At 46.4% G+C, this 16,132-nt stretch overlaps 1 protein-coding gene across 1 annotated transcript in view; it reads left to right on the plus strand.

Annotated features, from left to right (window-relative positions):
* The window catches only part of TMEM47 (transmembrane protein 47), a 49,248-nt gene extending 33,574 nt beyond the window's left edge, over positions 1-15,674 (plus strand). Inside the window, exon 3 of the mRNA XM_030202358.1 lies at positions 13,911-15,674. Coding sequence (XP_030058218.1) covers positions 13,911-14,089 — 179 coding nt within the window. The 3' untranslated portion in view covers positions 14,090-15,674. The remainder of the gene's footprint in view (positions 1-13,910) is intronic.
* Positions 15,675-16,132: the final 458 nt, after the last annotated feature.

Below are 16,132 nucleotides of genomic sequence, written 5' to 3' on the forward strand. Positions count from 1 at the left end.
GAACCAATTGAGAACGTAGCCTCCTATTCCGAAATATTCAAGGATGTGTAGTAGTATTCCATGATCAACCATGTCGAAAGCACTGGACATATCGAATTGTAGAAGTAGTATGTTGTTGCTAGTTGCGATCGCTTGTTTAAATTTAGTCAGGAGAGTAACTAGTACTGTTTCAGTACTGTGGTTGGATCGAAATCCTGATTGGGAGTCGTGAAGTATTGAGAATTTATTTAAATAATTGGTGAGTTGTTTGGTCACCATACCTTCTGTTAATTTGGTTATCAGGGGAATAGTTGCTACTGGGCGGTAGTTGGTTAAGTCGCTTGTACTTTTCTTTATGGCAACAGACGGATGTACACAGAGGACGTATAATAACGGAATAACTTTTCATAGGTAGAGTAATAATTCCAGATGATGGCCGTCATTGAGGGGTCCTTTTACTAAGACGCACCGAAAAATGGCTTGCAGTGGTGTAGGCGCGAGTTTTGGGTGCATGCCAATCCATTTTTTTTGCGTGCCCGTAAAAATGGCCTTTTTTTTTGCCGCGCGTCATTTTGGGTCTGAGACCTTACCGCCAGCCATTGACCTAGTGGTAAAGACTCACGCAGTAACCAGGCAGTAATGACCTACGCGTGCCAAATGCCAATTGGTGCGTGTCCGTTACGCACGCCTGAAAATAAAAAATATTTTTCAGACGCGCGTATCGGACGATCCCAAAAATGAAATTATCGCAAGAGCCATGTGGTAGTCGGGTGGTTACTCCATTTTGGCGCGCATTGGGCGCATGTAGATGCTTACGCGGCTTAGTAAAAGGGCCTCTGAATATCCAGATAGAGCAGTTTCTGATGGCATAATCCAGATAACAGTGGTAGTCCATTCTCCTTATTGTATCAGGCGAGTTCCCACCGGACAGTTCCCCCCCCCCCCCAAGACAATTCTTTTTACCAACCATAGCTTCTCTCTTGTATTGGGTCCCATAAGTCCTGGTGGTACTTTTTTTATTTTTAACAGCGACTGGAACAAGGAGGTTAGAATTGTCAAAGATAGTGGATATTTCTGAGGATACTCTTCTTAAAAACTTATCTTTGAGAAAAAAAGAAATGACATCTTTTTTTCAGATGAACTAAGACAACAGTGCCCCACAAGATCGTGTAAACACAGCTATTAACTGAAAGAAATCTAATTGGATCTTTACCCTCGATTGGCTGACCCAGTCTCAAGAACTTACGTTATATATAAAATAACACTGGAAATATCCAAGAAACAGCCTGCTTTGAAAAGTGCTGACAGGCACTCATTGTAGCCTGGAATCAAATGGTCATTTGAGGCATCTTCTCAAGTTGGTCCATTTAACGCCAGGATGGTACAAGACCATGTGCAAGGGTGAAGGCTGGTTTACCAAATACTAGCCATCACTAATAAGAGAACGTAAGAACATAAGAGTAGCCATACTGGGTCAGACCAATGGCTCATCTAGCCCAGTATCCTGTTTTCCAAACAGTGGCCAAGCCAGGTCACAAGTACCTGACAGAAACCCAATTAGAAGCAACATTCCACGTAGAATCCTAAAGAGTAACAAGATTCCAAGCAGAATCTCAGAATAGCAATATTCCATGTAGAACCCCAAAGAATAGCAAGATTCTGGAATCCTAAAGAGTGACAACATTCCATGCAGAAACTCAAGTAGCAACATTCCATGTAGAATCCCAAAGAATAGGAAGATTCTGGAATCCTAAAGAGTGACAAGATTCCATGCAGAATCTGAGTAGCAACATTCCACGTAGAACCCCAAAGAATAGGAAGATTCTGGAATCCTAAAGAGTGACAAGATTCCATGCAGAATCTGAGTAGCAACATTCCACGTAGAACCCCAAAGAATAGGAAGATTCTGGAATCCTAAACAGTGACAAGATTCCATGCAGAATCTCAGAGTAGCAACATTCCGTATTAGAAATCTCATATGGCTATTTTCATGGCCACATTGGAAAAATAAATGAAATAGCTTTATTTCATCACTAGTAAAAGAGGCCCGTTTCTGGAGCAAATGAAACGGGCGCTAGCAAGGTTTTCCTCCCCAACACCCCCCTACCTACCGACCCCTTCGTCGTTCTGACGCCATTGCTCCGCACCTCCTGAACGCACCGTACCCCATTGCTCCGCCCTCGGTGTGTGACGCCATTGCTCCGCCCTCGACGTCATCACGTTTGACGCGAGGGCGGGGCCCCGAGACTTGGCGATTTCGGTGGCTTCACCACCACGAACCCTTGGAACCCGTTTTGAAGGAAGTGACGTCAGTGTCTTCAGAACGTTGAGGGTGAGTTTTATTATATAAGATATAATATGGGCACCGTACTTGAAAAGCAACTAAGTAATGCTGAAATTGTAATGTGTAGATCAGTACCTGAGCGCTAGGCTGAAATGCAATTACAGAATCCACCACCAGAATTAACCAGGCCCAGCATTATTTACTATATATTTTATTTAGGACATTTTTACCCCACATTACCCGAAAGTGACTCGGGCTCAATGTAGCAATTAAATGCATGAAACATATTAGAAATTACATAAACAGATCATAAAATACCACAAATAATGATACGCTGAAACCTTCTGCTCAGTGTGCTGCTGCGGCTAGGAAAGCGAATAGAATGTTGGGTGTTATTAGGAAGGGTATGGAGTCCAGGTGTGAGGATGTTATAATGCCGTTGTATCGCTCCATGGTGCGACCGCACCTGGAGTATTGTGTTCAGTACTGGTCTCCGTATCTCAAAAAAGATATAGTAGAATTGGAAAAGGTACAGCGAAGGGCGACGAAAATGATAGTGGGGATGGGACGACTTTCCTATGAAGAGAGGCTGAGAAGGCTAGGGCTTTTCAGCTTGGAGAAGAGACGGCTGAGGGGAGATATGATAGAAGTGTATAAAATAATGAGTGGAATGGATCGGGTGGATGTGAAGCGACTGTTCACGCTATCCAAAAATACTAGGACTAGAGGGCATGAGTTGAAGCTACAGTGTGGTAAATTTAAAACGAATCGGAGAAAATTTTTCTTCACCCAACGTGTAATTAGACTCTGGAATTCGTTGCCGGAGAACGTGGTACGGGCGGTTAGCTTGACGGAGTTTAAAAAGGGGTTAGATAGATTCCTAAAGGACAAGTCCATAGACCGCTATTAAATGGACTTGGAAAAATTCCGCATTTTTAGGTATAGCTTGTCTGGAATGTTTTTACGTTTGGGGAGCGTGCCAGGTGCCCTTGACCTGGATTGGCCACTGTCGGTGACAGGATGCTGGGCTAGATGGACCTTTGGTCTTTCCCAGTATGGCACTACTTATGTACTTATGTACTTATGACTTCGTAAGACAAATCTAACATATGTGGCGAATTAATCTGGATGCAACTGTTCTTAAGGGTAGATGGATAGAGAAGAAGATTAAATCATAATTAAGTTTGTAAGCAAAGAAGTGAAGATGAATAAATATGGGTACAATTAGGGCTAGATAGGATTAGGAAGGAAAGTGAAATGAATTGTATGAATGGATCATGTTCAGATAGAATTCTTTGTTTTCTGAAAGGCTAAATTGAAAAAAATGAGTTTTTAGTAGGTTTCTGAAGGACAAGGTAATCTGTGCATTTAATTGTTTTTGGTAGAGAGTTCCAAATTTTAGTACCTTGATATGAGAAATTGGCATTGTGAATTGTTTTATAGATTACATTCCTACAAATAGGGAAATTCAGAATGAGAGACTCTCTGAATGATGATACAGCATTACGTGGGAGTAATTGAATTATGCTCATATCGGAGTTTTAAGGACAAATTGTGGTCCGTACGTTATGTGCCCTGACACTCCATGTAGCTTGCGATCGCCCCCATGTTTAAGAAAATGCAGAAAATGTGGCTGTTCAGGAAGCCTGTGACGGAAAGAGACTCTATGACGATTTTTGGTTGACTGTCTACGTTGGTTTCTGTCTGATGTTTTTATGTTTGATTTTATATACTTTTATGATTTTGCTGCGATTGCAGCAGTCTTGTCGCATTTAAAATGGAACAGGCACTATGTTTCAGGAAATTACTGAAGACTACCCTGTTTAAGAAGGCTTACCTTCATGACTCAACTTAATTTACCTCTTCCTGTTACAGCAACTTCCACGGACCCTTACCTTTATTATTCACTCATATTATCTCTGTTGTTCTTTACGATACCTATACGTTTCCTATTTTCTTATTACATTATTATGTTATTTTACTGAACTATATTGCTTTGTTATGTTATTTAATTGAACTGCAGTTTGCCCTACGGTCTTGTAAGCCACATTGAGCCTACTATTGGTGGGAAAATGTGGGGTATAAATGTGTTAAATAAATTAATTAATTAAAAAAAACAAAACAAAACCCAGTGCTTGGTAAAACAAGAAACATGAGAGTCAATAGTTTATTCTTTTGCAACCAAGTGATTATAGAGTGCGTTGTGTGTGCAGAATGTTTCAAAGGTACCGACTTTTCTGGCTTTTTAAAAAATATTTATATATATACCCATTTTTGTTTACCTTGTGTATTAATCTTTCTCAAATACAACACTCCCGGTCGTGGGGCTGAAGGGACGTCTTCTCTGAGACTGACCCTCAGTGTCACCCTTTCATGTAATCAGCAGAGGTTCCACCTCCTGTGCCCTCATTCAGACAGGAAACTTATATCTTGGGGGTAGATATTCAGAGGAATTTAAGGGGCTGGAGAGGCCCTGGCTCGCTTAAATCTCCTGTCGCTGTCCACCTGCCAATATTCATCTTGCTGATTACACATCTGACCGGCAGTCAGGGGCAGGCCTGGGGCGGTGTTGGGGAGGAGCTGGGGCTTATGTGGGTTCAGGTGATATTCAGCCGATGCCTACATAAGCTTTTTTTTTTTTTTTTTTTTAATTTGAGCCGTTCTTGACCTCCCGACGCATCCTCTTCTCACCCTCTCCTGCCCCCCCAAAGACCACCACGGATCAAGATAGGTCTGGGGGGAGGGCCAAACCTGAACTTCTGAGAGGTTGGAGGCAGGGGGTGTTGGGGAGGTTAGAGGGGGATGCGTCGGAGGCTCGGGGGGGGGGGGGGCTAAAAAAAAAAAAGCTTATGTGGGTCCAAGCCCAATATTCAGCCAGGACCACATGACTCTTATGCAGGCCCTAGCTGAATATCAGCGGGGGCCATAAAAGCTGTGCTGCCCAGCCCACCTACCGTTAGGCCCCCAATATTCAGTGCCAGTGCCCGGATATGGTCCAGGCCCGGATATTGAGGGCCTTATGCCTTGTTACGGCTTCAGACCACCACCTCCAGGGTTCATGAGTTAAGGGGTGTGTGTGTGTATATATATATATATATATATATATATATATATATATATATATAATTTTTTTAATTTAACATTTTCTAAATCATCTTCTGAAGCTGAAGAGTCATAAACTCTTTAGCTTTTCCTCATTTGAGAGGAGTTCCATCCCCTTTATCAATCTGGTATTCTGGCCGCTCTTCTTTGAACCTTTTGTAATCCACTATCAAGCTCATTTTCGAAAGAGATGGACGTTCAAAAAGTGACATAAATCGGCATTTGGACGTCCATCTCACAGAGACGTCCAAATTGGTATAATCGAAACCCGATTTTGGACGTCTTTCTCTGAAGTCCGTCGGAAGGACGTCCAAATCTCAAGGGGGCGTATCAGAGGCGTGTTTAAGGCGGGACTTGGGCGTTCCTAAGACTTGGACGTCTTTCAGCCATAATGGAACAAAGCAAAGACGTCCAGGACTAAAACTTTGGACGTTTTCAGCTAGACCTGTTTTTATTATGAATAAGGCACAAAAAGGTCCCCGGAATGACCAGATGACCACTGGAGGGAATCGGGGATGACCTCCCATTACTCCCCCAGTGGTCACTAACCCCCTAATACAACATAATCAAAAGACACTTTATATGTGGCTATGTGGCTGTTATTCAACTAAATATGAAGAGAATCCCTCAGAAACCCATTAGACCACAAGTCCTAGGTTGACAACGGATACATTGAAAGCCGTTGATACGTTTCTGTCATCGGGATTTTTTGTATATTTGCAAACTCTAAATATATTGCTTCACTTTTTTTTTCAAAAAAAAATGTTAAGTGCTCAATACTATATTCAATAGCTATGTGATTCCGACTAGAGCCACTTCTTATCAAGGAAAGCGCCAAACGAATACGATGCAACACTTAACTTTTAGTCCTACAGCGCCACCGTTTCACCAATATGTGGCTTCATCAGGGACTATCGTTGCAACAATCAGCTTCCCATAATTTTTCAGTCGGAATACCTCTTCTCAAAATGGACCCAAATTGGTTTTTAATAATTTCCGAAAGATTGTTAGGTCGTGTTTTATTTTCATGATGTTTGGTAGTACGTTCCATGCATTTAAAAGCTCAGCTTATCATATGTTTGATGGATAACACGCCATACTTTGGTTTCATGCTGACTGTTCATGGTATCTATGTCAAGTAGTTAATTTATTTGTTTGTTTGTTGCATTTGTACCCCACATTTTCCCACCTATTTGCAGGCTCAATGTGCAATGAGCAGCAGAGTTATGTAAATCAGCTTATTACCTATGAACGCAGTTAAATACTGCATGTTAAAAATGTGCAAGCGCATAGCCATAGCTGCCAGAAGCTTAACCGCACCTCAGGGAGATGTGGTTGATAATGATATAAGTACATAAGTGATGCCACACTGGGAAAAGACCAAGGGTCCATCGAGCCCAGCATCCTGTCCACGACAGCGGCCAATCCAGGCCAAGGGCACCTGGCGAGCTTCCCAAACGTACAAACATTCTATACATGTTATTCCTGGAATTGTGGATTTTTCCCAAGTCCATTTAGTAGTGGTTTATGGACTTGTCCTTTAGGAAACCGTCTAACCCCCTTTTAAACTCTGCCAAGCTAACCACGTTCTCCGGCAACGAATTCCAGAGTTTAATTACGCGTTGGGTGAAGAAAACGTTTCTCTGATTTGTTTTAAATTTACTACACTGTAGTTTCATTGCATGCCCCCTAGTCCTAGTATTTTTGGAAAGCGTGAACAGACGCTTCACATCCACCTGTTCCACTCCACTCATTATTTTATATACCTCTATCATGTCTCCCCTCAGCCGTCTCTTCTCCAAGCTGTATAGTCCTAGCCTCCTTAGTCTTTCTTCATAGGGAAGTCGTCCCATCCCCGCTATCATTTTCGTCACCCTTCGCTGCACCTTTTCCAATTCCACTATATCAATATGGCAATATAACTGATTTACATTCGATTACCGTGGGTCGTCAACAGAGAACAATAATGGCTCATGTTATCACAATTCAGTACTCCTGCCTGCCAGTGTGGTCATTGATGCAGCAGCCCTGGGCTCGGGGGGGGTGGGGGTGGGGGCATGTACCAGGGCTCCTTCCAGGACCACGAATCTAGCCACTAGGTGTCGCTGTTGAGCAATGACCACAGCACCTTCCCCTGTCTACTCCTCCCCCTCCTCCTCCCATGCAGCATCCCATCCTCAGTCCCTGGCAAAAAGTAGAAGACCCCACTCGGGGACAGAACAGACAGCTTTCCACATGGAGAAATACTCTTGTTTCTTGCATCTAAAAGGATCAAAGGATTCAGCGTGTACATGTTGACAGTAAACACTGAGAGATTTCTTGTTTTTAATACTTGCTTCCTTAAGGTGATTCCTGTTCCTGTGTTCCTCTGTCTTCTTTAGTGTTTATCCCTGTCAGTTTGACAGTATTTTATGAATACAAAATTATGACTTGATGATGAGAACAGCACATTTTAAACCTCTCTCCCTGGTGGCAGGATGGATCCCAGTTTATGTAAATTCAAGAATATGTTTTTATATCAGGAATGTTAACTCCTTCCTGCTCCCTCCTCTATTATTCCTTCAGCTCTTAATGTGTCCAGCCAGAGGCGTAGACAGGTTTTGATCTCAGGGGGAGCAGACTTTTATAAAATAGGCGCCGGTTGGTGTCAGCTAGACAGCAGTGTCTGTGTTGTTGCTCAGGGGCTGTGGCGGGCAGTGATTAATACACGCTGTCTCTGTTGCGTCCTGCCTACAAGGAAACAGTAAGTTACATCAGTAGGCAGGACGCAGAAGAGGTCCCTGGACTGGCCAGAGCAGGCAACCTGTCTTCTTAACGTCAAATAAAAATATTCAAATCGTGACCATCACCTCAGGAATATAGTAACATAACATAGTAGATGACGACAGAAAAAGACCTGCACGGTCCATCCAGTCTGCCCAAGAAGATAAATTCATATGTGCTACTTTTTTTTATTTGTACTGTCCTCTTCAGTGCACAGACCGTATAAGTCTGGCCAGCCCTATCCCCGCCTCCCAACCACCAACCCCGCCTCCCAACCACCAGCTCTGGCACAGACCCTATAAGTCTGCCCAGCACTATCTCCGCCTCCCAACTACCAGTCCCGCCTCCCACCACCGGCTCTGGCACAGACCCTATAAGTCTGCCCAGCACTATCCCCGCCACCCAACCACCAGCCCCGGCACAGACCGTATAAGTCTGGCCAGCCCTATCCCCGCCTCCCAACCACAACCCCGCCTCCCAACCACCAGCTCTGACACAGACCGTATAAGTCTGCCCAGCACTATCCCTGCCACCCACCACCGGCTCTGGCACAGACCGTATAAGTCTGCCCAGCACTATCCCTGCCACCCACCACCGGCTCTGGCACAGACCCTATAAGTCTGCCCAGCACTATCCCCGCCACCCAACCACCAGCCCCGGCACAGACCGTATAAGTCTGGCCAGCCCTATCCCCGCCTCCCAACCACAACCCCGCCTCCCAACCACCAGCTCTGACACAGACCGTATAAGTCTGCCCAGCACTATCCCTGCCACCCACCACCGGCTCTGGCACAGACCGTATAAGTCTGCCCAGCACTATCCCTGCCACCCACCACCGGCTCTGGCACAGACCCTATAAGTCTGCCCAGCACTATCCCCGCCACCCAACCACCAGCCCCGGCACAGACCGTATAAGTCTGGCCAGCCCTATCCTCGCCTCCCAACCACAACCCCGCCTCCCAACCACCAGCTCTGACACAGACCGTATAAGTCTGCCCAGCACTATCCCCGCCTCCCACCACCAGCTCTGGCACAGACCGTATAAGTCTGCCCAGCACTATCCCTGCCACCCACCACCGGCTCTGGCACAGACCGTATAAGTCTGCCCAGCACTATCCCCGCCGCCCAACCACCAGCCCCGGCACAGACCGTATAAGTCAGAATAGCACACCCAGTCCTTCCACTGCTAGACACCTTGTTTAAATCAGATGGGCTTTTGTTTGTGTGGCGGCTCTACAGGATATGAAGAACACTAGTCTTGAGCATTTTTATCTTGGGTGACCTTTGGTGGCCCTTGCCCCAGAGCTAGGGTTACCATTTTTTGTCCTTAAAAAAAGAGGGCCCTCTCCCTGCCCCATTTCACACCCTCTCCCCTTCCCCTTGTCGCACCTCACCCCGCCCCCCTGTTGCATTTTTCCCTCCCCCTGGTCGCCCCGTCACCACTTCTCCCCTTACTATCTTCCATGGTGGTCTAGTGACTTCTTCGGGGCAGGGAAAGAGCCCCCTCTTTCCTGCCCGGAGCACTGCTCTGCATCCTGTATGCTGCCTGTGACGGTCTCGGCGAGATTCAAAATGGCCGCCGAGAATGGAAGCGGCCTCGTAAGACTTCAATCCTCAGTGGCCATTTTGAATCTCGCCAAGACCGTCACAGGCAGCATACAGGATGCAGAGCAGCGCGCCGGGCGGGAAAGAGGGGACTCTTTCCTGCCCCGAAGTCACTAGACCACCAGGGAAGATCGTGAGTAAGGGGAGGGGAGGTCCGCCGCCCGCACGCACGTCAGCCCGCCCATTTGTCCAGAAATCCGAACAAATGGGCAGGCTGGCCAAAACCCATCTGGAGTCCGGGTAAATCCGGACGTATGGTAACCCTACCCAGAGCCTACTTTCAAACAGGGCTAGACACTTTGTGAAATAACACAAACCCCTGCAAAAGGACACCCACAACCTATACTGAAAACTTACCACACCAAAACAGCCCTAACCCACCTATGAAAAGACAATGCTATAAATATTACAGTGGGACCTAGAGAAGTGTTTCCCTAGGTGGTCCTGGAGTATCCCCTTGCCATTCAGGTTTTCAGGCTATCCACAATGAATCTGCATGAAAAAGATTTGCATGTAATGGAGGCAGTATATGCAAATCAATGTCATGCATATTTACTGTGGATATCCTGAAAACCTGACTGGCAAGGGGGTACTCCAGGACTGCCCTAGAACACAAAACTTACCACACCATAACAGCCCTAAACCACCTATCAGAAGACAGTGCTATATATATCACACTGGGCTCTGGAGCACCAATATACCTACTACTGGGAAACTGGAACCAGCTGCACTGTTACACATTCCTTCACAGATACTACATGCTGGCAGAATCCTTCACCTCAGTCACACATGCAGAACATGGACAGACCCTCATCTATATAACATAAGAGTAGCCATACTGGGTCAGACCAATGGTCCATCTAGACCAGTATCCTGTTTCCAATGTGGCCAACCCAGGTCACAAGCACCTGGCAGAAACCCTTCTACTACTACTACTTAACAGTTCTAAAGCGCTACTAGGGTTACGCAGCGCTGTATATTTTAACAAAGAAGGACAGTCCCCGCTCAAAGGAGCTTACAATCTAATGGACAAAATGTGCAGTCAATCAAATTGGGGGAGTCTAGATTTCCTGAATAGAGGTAGAATGGTTAGGTGCTGAAGACGACATTGAAGAGGTGGGCTTTGAGCAAGGATTTGAAGATGGGCAGGGAGGGGGCTCGGTGTATGGACAGCTTTCTCCCATCTCTAGCCCTCCCCCTTGGGCAGCTTTCTCCCTTCTCCAGCCCCCCCCCCCCTCCCCGAGCGTTGCATCTTTCACTTTCTCTTCTGCCCGTCTCTCCCGTCCGCGTGGTCACTTTTTACTTCCCTGAAGCCTTCTCCCTCCTGCGCAGCACTGCACCGGCGATTCACAGTCAGCCTTCTGACAGAGTCGGGGCCTCTCCTCAGGCACGTCCCACCTCTGCGGAAAACAGGAAGTTGCAATAGAGTAGGCGGGACGCGCCTGAGGAGAGGCCCCGACGCTGGCAGAAGGCTGACTGTGAATCGCCGGTGCTCCGCAGGAGGGAGAAGGATTCAGGGAAGTAAAAAGTGACCACACGGACGGGAGAGACGGGCAGAAGAGACTGGAAAAGATTAAGACTCGGGAGGGAGGGAGGGAGCAGACACAAATATTTATTGGCACGGGGCGCATAGGCGCAATCTTTTCAAAACAACTGTTTGGGGAAGCGACCGCTCCCCCTGCGCCCCACCTAGCTATGCTTCTGTGTCCAGCCCATCCCAAGAAGGGCTAATTCTTCCTGGGAGAGAGTGTGTTCTATGCACATGAATTCCCCTTTACAGCTTCCCCTCCCCCCCAACCTCCCCACAGATTTTGGCCACTTGAATGTGTGTAGTTTACAGGTTTAATCTGAAGAATTGGGGCTGGCCTGTGAATGAGACCTTTACCATGGGATAATCTTTCCCTTGCTGCTTGTTCTGCCTGGACTTGAGGTCCACCTTGTACAGCTTGTTTCATGTTGGGTTTGACCACTGACATAGAGTTTGACCTGGCATTGGGGGGGGGGGGGGGGAGAGAGTCTTTTTTCACTATTATGTACTGCTGTTATTAGGGAGTCATTGTGAATTTGGAGAAAGTAGTGGTCATTACTGTATCGAGGGCTGTCCCTGAAACAGCTGAGAAACACGGTGTTGGGGACCAAGAATGAAGCTATTGTATTTAGGGACTGAAGATAAAAATCCTTTTATCTACATTGGAAACACTTTAGATAAGTTACTTACACATTTAGGAACATTATTTTGATGGATGTTATCTTCTGAGTAGTAATTTCTGAAGCATAAGGTTGGCAAAAATGTATAAAAATGTAAAGTGTCTTTATTGATAACCTTTGGAATATGTATCTCAAATGTGTGATGATTATAACTGACACAGCGTTCTATGATTTTCATGATGGCAGTACGTTCTCATAAGGTATGAGTACAAATATATTTTTTCTCGTTTCTAGAGTGTTAAGGTTTGTGTGTTATTCTGAACAGTGAGGGTTTTTTTTTGTATCTGATTAAGTAACTTGTTTGGGCTGTAGAAAAAAGCGTCAGTTGAAGATTGTTATACTGAGGGTGTTTCTTTATTTTATCATATTGCGAGGTGACAGTGAATAGTTCAGTTGATGCTCTTGAATCCCTTCTAAGGATAGCAAAGGGGGAAAGAACTGTTTTTCTTCTCGTGAGCCCTCTCTCTCTCCACCTCACAGGACACGAGCAAAGGTTCACAAAACAGCTGATGTGAATGCAGTGGCGTTCCTAGCCTGGATGGCACCCGGGGCAGATCGCCGATGCGCCCCCCCCCCCTCGGGTGCAGCGCTCCCCCCCCCCCCGCTAAATGATACCTCCCCCCCATCCGGCGCAATGACACCCCCCCCCCGGGTGCACGCCGCTGGGGAGGGGGGTGCCGCGCCTGTCGGCTCCGAGTTCGCTAACTTCGCTCGTTCGCTGCAGCTCCCTCTGCACCCGGAACAGGAAGTAACCTGGAGCAGGCGCACGCCGCGGCACCCCCCAGCGGCGTGCACCCGGGACGGACTGCCCCCACCGCCTCCACCTTGGTACGCCACTGTGTGAATGCGTCACTAATGAGACACTGCTGCACCCCTGCTCCTGTTCACCTGCACTGGCAGACTCTAGTGATTTCATAAGGAGCGTGTCGTAGGCACTGCATCCTGTTTCTCCTCTTTGTCAATCATTTTCTTCTCCTTACCTCTTTGCCTTACCGCCAATGCATAATACCAGTGGCTTTCCTTGGTCGGCTGCCACCCAGGGCACATCCCCCCCCCTCCCCCCACTCCTGGTGCATTCTTACCTGCTGGGGTGCTGGGAGCAGCCCCATGGCTGTCGGCTCCGCTGGTTCCCTGCTTCCTCTGCCCCAGAACAGGAAGTAACAGTAGAGGGAGCAGGGAACCGGCTGAGCTGACAGCTGTGCGGCTGTTCCCAGCATCCCTCCAGCAGCGTGGAAAATCAAAAGAGCAGATCGATAAGAGAGAAATACCAATTTATTATATGAGAAAAATATACAGAATCAGCCCGACACTGGCCTTGTTTCGCCCAGCAGGGCTGCGTCAGGGGCTATAAAGGATAAGTCACAAAAGGTAGCGACACGAGGTCTGTCCTACACCCACACAACTGAAATGCTGTGACTTACCCGTTATGCTGTTTTTTCCAATAACCCTTTGAAGAAATATGCTTCCACAATGTCTGGATATTTTATACAGCGACACTAATATTTCCTCGACTGTAAAGGAGTATTATATAGCCCCTGACGCAGCCCTGCTGGGCGAAACACGGCCAGTGTCGGGCCGATTCTGTATATTTTTGTCATATAATAAATTGGTATTTCTCTCTTATCGATCTGCTCTTTTGATTTTCCATTTTGGAGTTTGCAGACCGGTTGCCCTGTTGTTTTCTTGGCCCCTCCAGCAGCGTGCATCCAAGGTGGACTGCCCCCCACCCCCCGCCCTCGGTACGCCACTGCATAGTACAAGCTTTGAACCCTTTACGCCGGGGCTAAGGAATAGTTCTAGGAAACATGAAAGTCATGACAGGTTCACACGTGTGTTGCCAGAGTAATTTGTACAGTTTGCAAAAGACCAACTGGAAGAGGCGGTCTTGTTTTTGTCAGTTCATTCAGTCTGTTGATAACTGTCATGTTCGTAACTCACATCTTTTTGTTTGATTTATTTTTTCTTTCAGTTGTCCTTCAGGTCTGCAGCCTGGTCCTCTATCCAATCAAGTTCATCGAAACGGTTACCTTGAAAATCTACCACGAGTTCAACTGGGGCTATGGCCTGGCTTGGGGCGCAACAATTTTCTCCTTTGGGGGTGCCATCTTGTACTGCCTGAACCCTAAGAACTATGAGGATTATTACTAGCGTCCGCTGCTTCTGAACGGAGAGAAGCGCCCGAAGAAGTTACTCCATCTTTTCTAACCCGCTGTTTTCTACGACACTTCTGGAACGGTCAGCAGTCTCAACTCCTGGTTTAATCTTCGTTCGTCCTTTGTCGGTCAATGCTACAACCGGCTTTTTTACATCCATATGAGAGAATTGTAAAAAAAAACAGTTCAACGAGAGCAGATCGGTCTGCCAGCTGCCGATTCATGACCTGGTTTGGCTAGAGGTGAAGGATCGACATGACGCCAATCATTGTGTGCAGAAATCAAAATTGCAGTGCTTAAGCATTGGATGCAGGGGTGCGGGTAAGAAGGTGCATCGTGAGTTTCCTTACACTGTGAGGGGATCGGAGCTTGGTGGAACCAGATCCCCCTTGCTGAGCTGGCCGGGTGGTCTGTTTGCATGAGAAGTTTCCTAAAGAGATGAGGCGGGGAAGCAGTGGCTTCCCGATGCATATTCAGCAGTGAGCATCCTGGACTATCATGAGAGATTATTTTGGGGGCGTTGCTTTTCCCACTTCTGACGGATCAGTGGCAGAATCCAGAACCCAGAGCCTTGGGCATTTTGTTCTGGGATTAGAGATTGTGTCTTGCCTGTTGCAGACGGAAAAAAAAGGCTTCTCACTTCCCTGAGAAAGAGAAGAGGAAATCTGTGCATGAACTCCATTCAACCGAAATAACTCTGTTAACCAATTTTCAAACTTTACAGTGTACAAAAGTGTGTAACAAATGAGTCTTTTCTTTTTAATAGGTGGTAACTGTGTCACATACACACATCATGTAATGTTGCATCTAAAAATGGTACAATGATTTGTTTAAAGTGGGTTAAGCACTAAACCTGGAGATAGACTGACACATACACACACATATATCACGGGCTGATTCTCCAAACAGCCATATGCTAAATATAATTTTCTATATCTGTCTTTGTGCTTCATCCTGATGTTACGTCAGTGTCTGATCTCAAGGATAGTTACTTGTATGTTACAGTCGATAGTCCAGGACCCTACAGAGTTTGCTAGATGATCTGTCGCAAGAAGGTTTTGTTTCTTGATTTTTACATTCACATTTCTTGTTCAGTCGCATACGGCACTCGTGCAATCTGGCCACGTCTTCCGGCTGCTTCGTCTTCTTTTCTCCTGCACAAGCGTGCTAGATCGATTCATGGTTTTGTTTCCAGATGAGGCGACAGGAAAGGGAACACATTAGGAAAGCAGAAAAAAAAAGACAGTCTGGATTAACATCCGTTTACGTAAAGTACTTTGTAGACCTTTCCTAGAATCAATCATGTGTCTGTGACCTTTTCGGAATAAGCACATATGCCAGCTGATTAAAATTAAGACACTTAGCAGGACATAAAAGGAACAGAGCCTAAGGAAAGACTGGGCCTGTGTTTTGCATGTGTTTCACTTCCTGTCTAAAGCAAAGCCCTTGGTGTCAGGGGAAGAGTGAAGAGGTCCATCCCTGCTTACTTGGATCTATCGCTGTTTCTCCTCCCTTTCCACCAGCCCCTCCTGCTGAGTTCAGTCTGGCCCAGTGGCGTTCTGAGGGGCACTGACACCCGGGGCGGACTGCCCCCACCGCAAAGTAGCAAATCCAGGACACAAGTACCTGGCGAGATCCCAAAACAGTACAATACATTTAATGCCTCTTGTTCTAGAAATAAGCACTGGATTTTCCCCAAGTTCATTTTAATAATGCTGGGAGATCTGGCTGGGAATAGGGTAACTGAGTAGATAAGGGAGGCCGTGCATGCCAATCTCTATCATGCATATTCATTGTGGATACCTTGAAAACCTGTGGCCCTCGAGAACCAGAATTAAGTAGCCCTGAGATAAGGGTAGATCGAGGCCCCTTGGCTTTCCCACTCTGTTCCATTAGTCCTGTCTGCACAGCTGTACCTAAGGGTGTATTCTCCGGTGATCAACAGGAAATTACTCACTTGTTTGAGGATCTGATAGGTTCTTCCAGGTGACCCAGAGAATGATACTGGGCTTGATGGGTCTTTGGTTGGGGTCCAGTT

Source organism: Microcaecilia unicolor, chromosome 4 (assembly GCF_901765095.1).
Source record: "Microcaecilia unicolor chromosome 4, aMicUni1.1, whole genome shotgun sequence".
NCBI classification, from domain to species: Eukaryota; Metazoa; Chordata; class Amphibia; order Gymnophiona; family Siphonopidae; genus Microcaecilia; species Microcaecilia unicolor.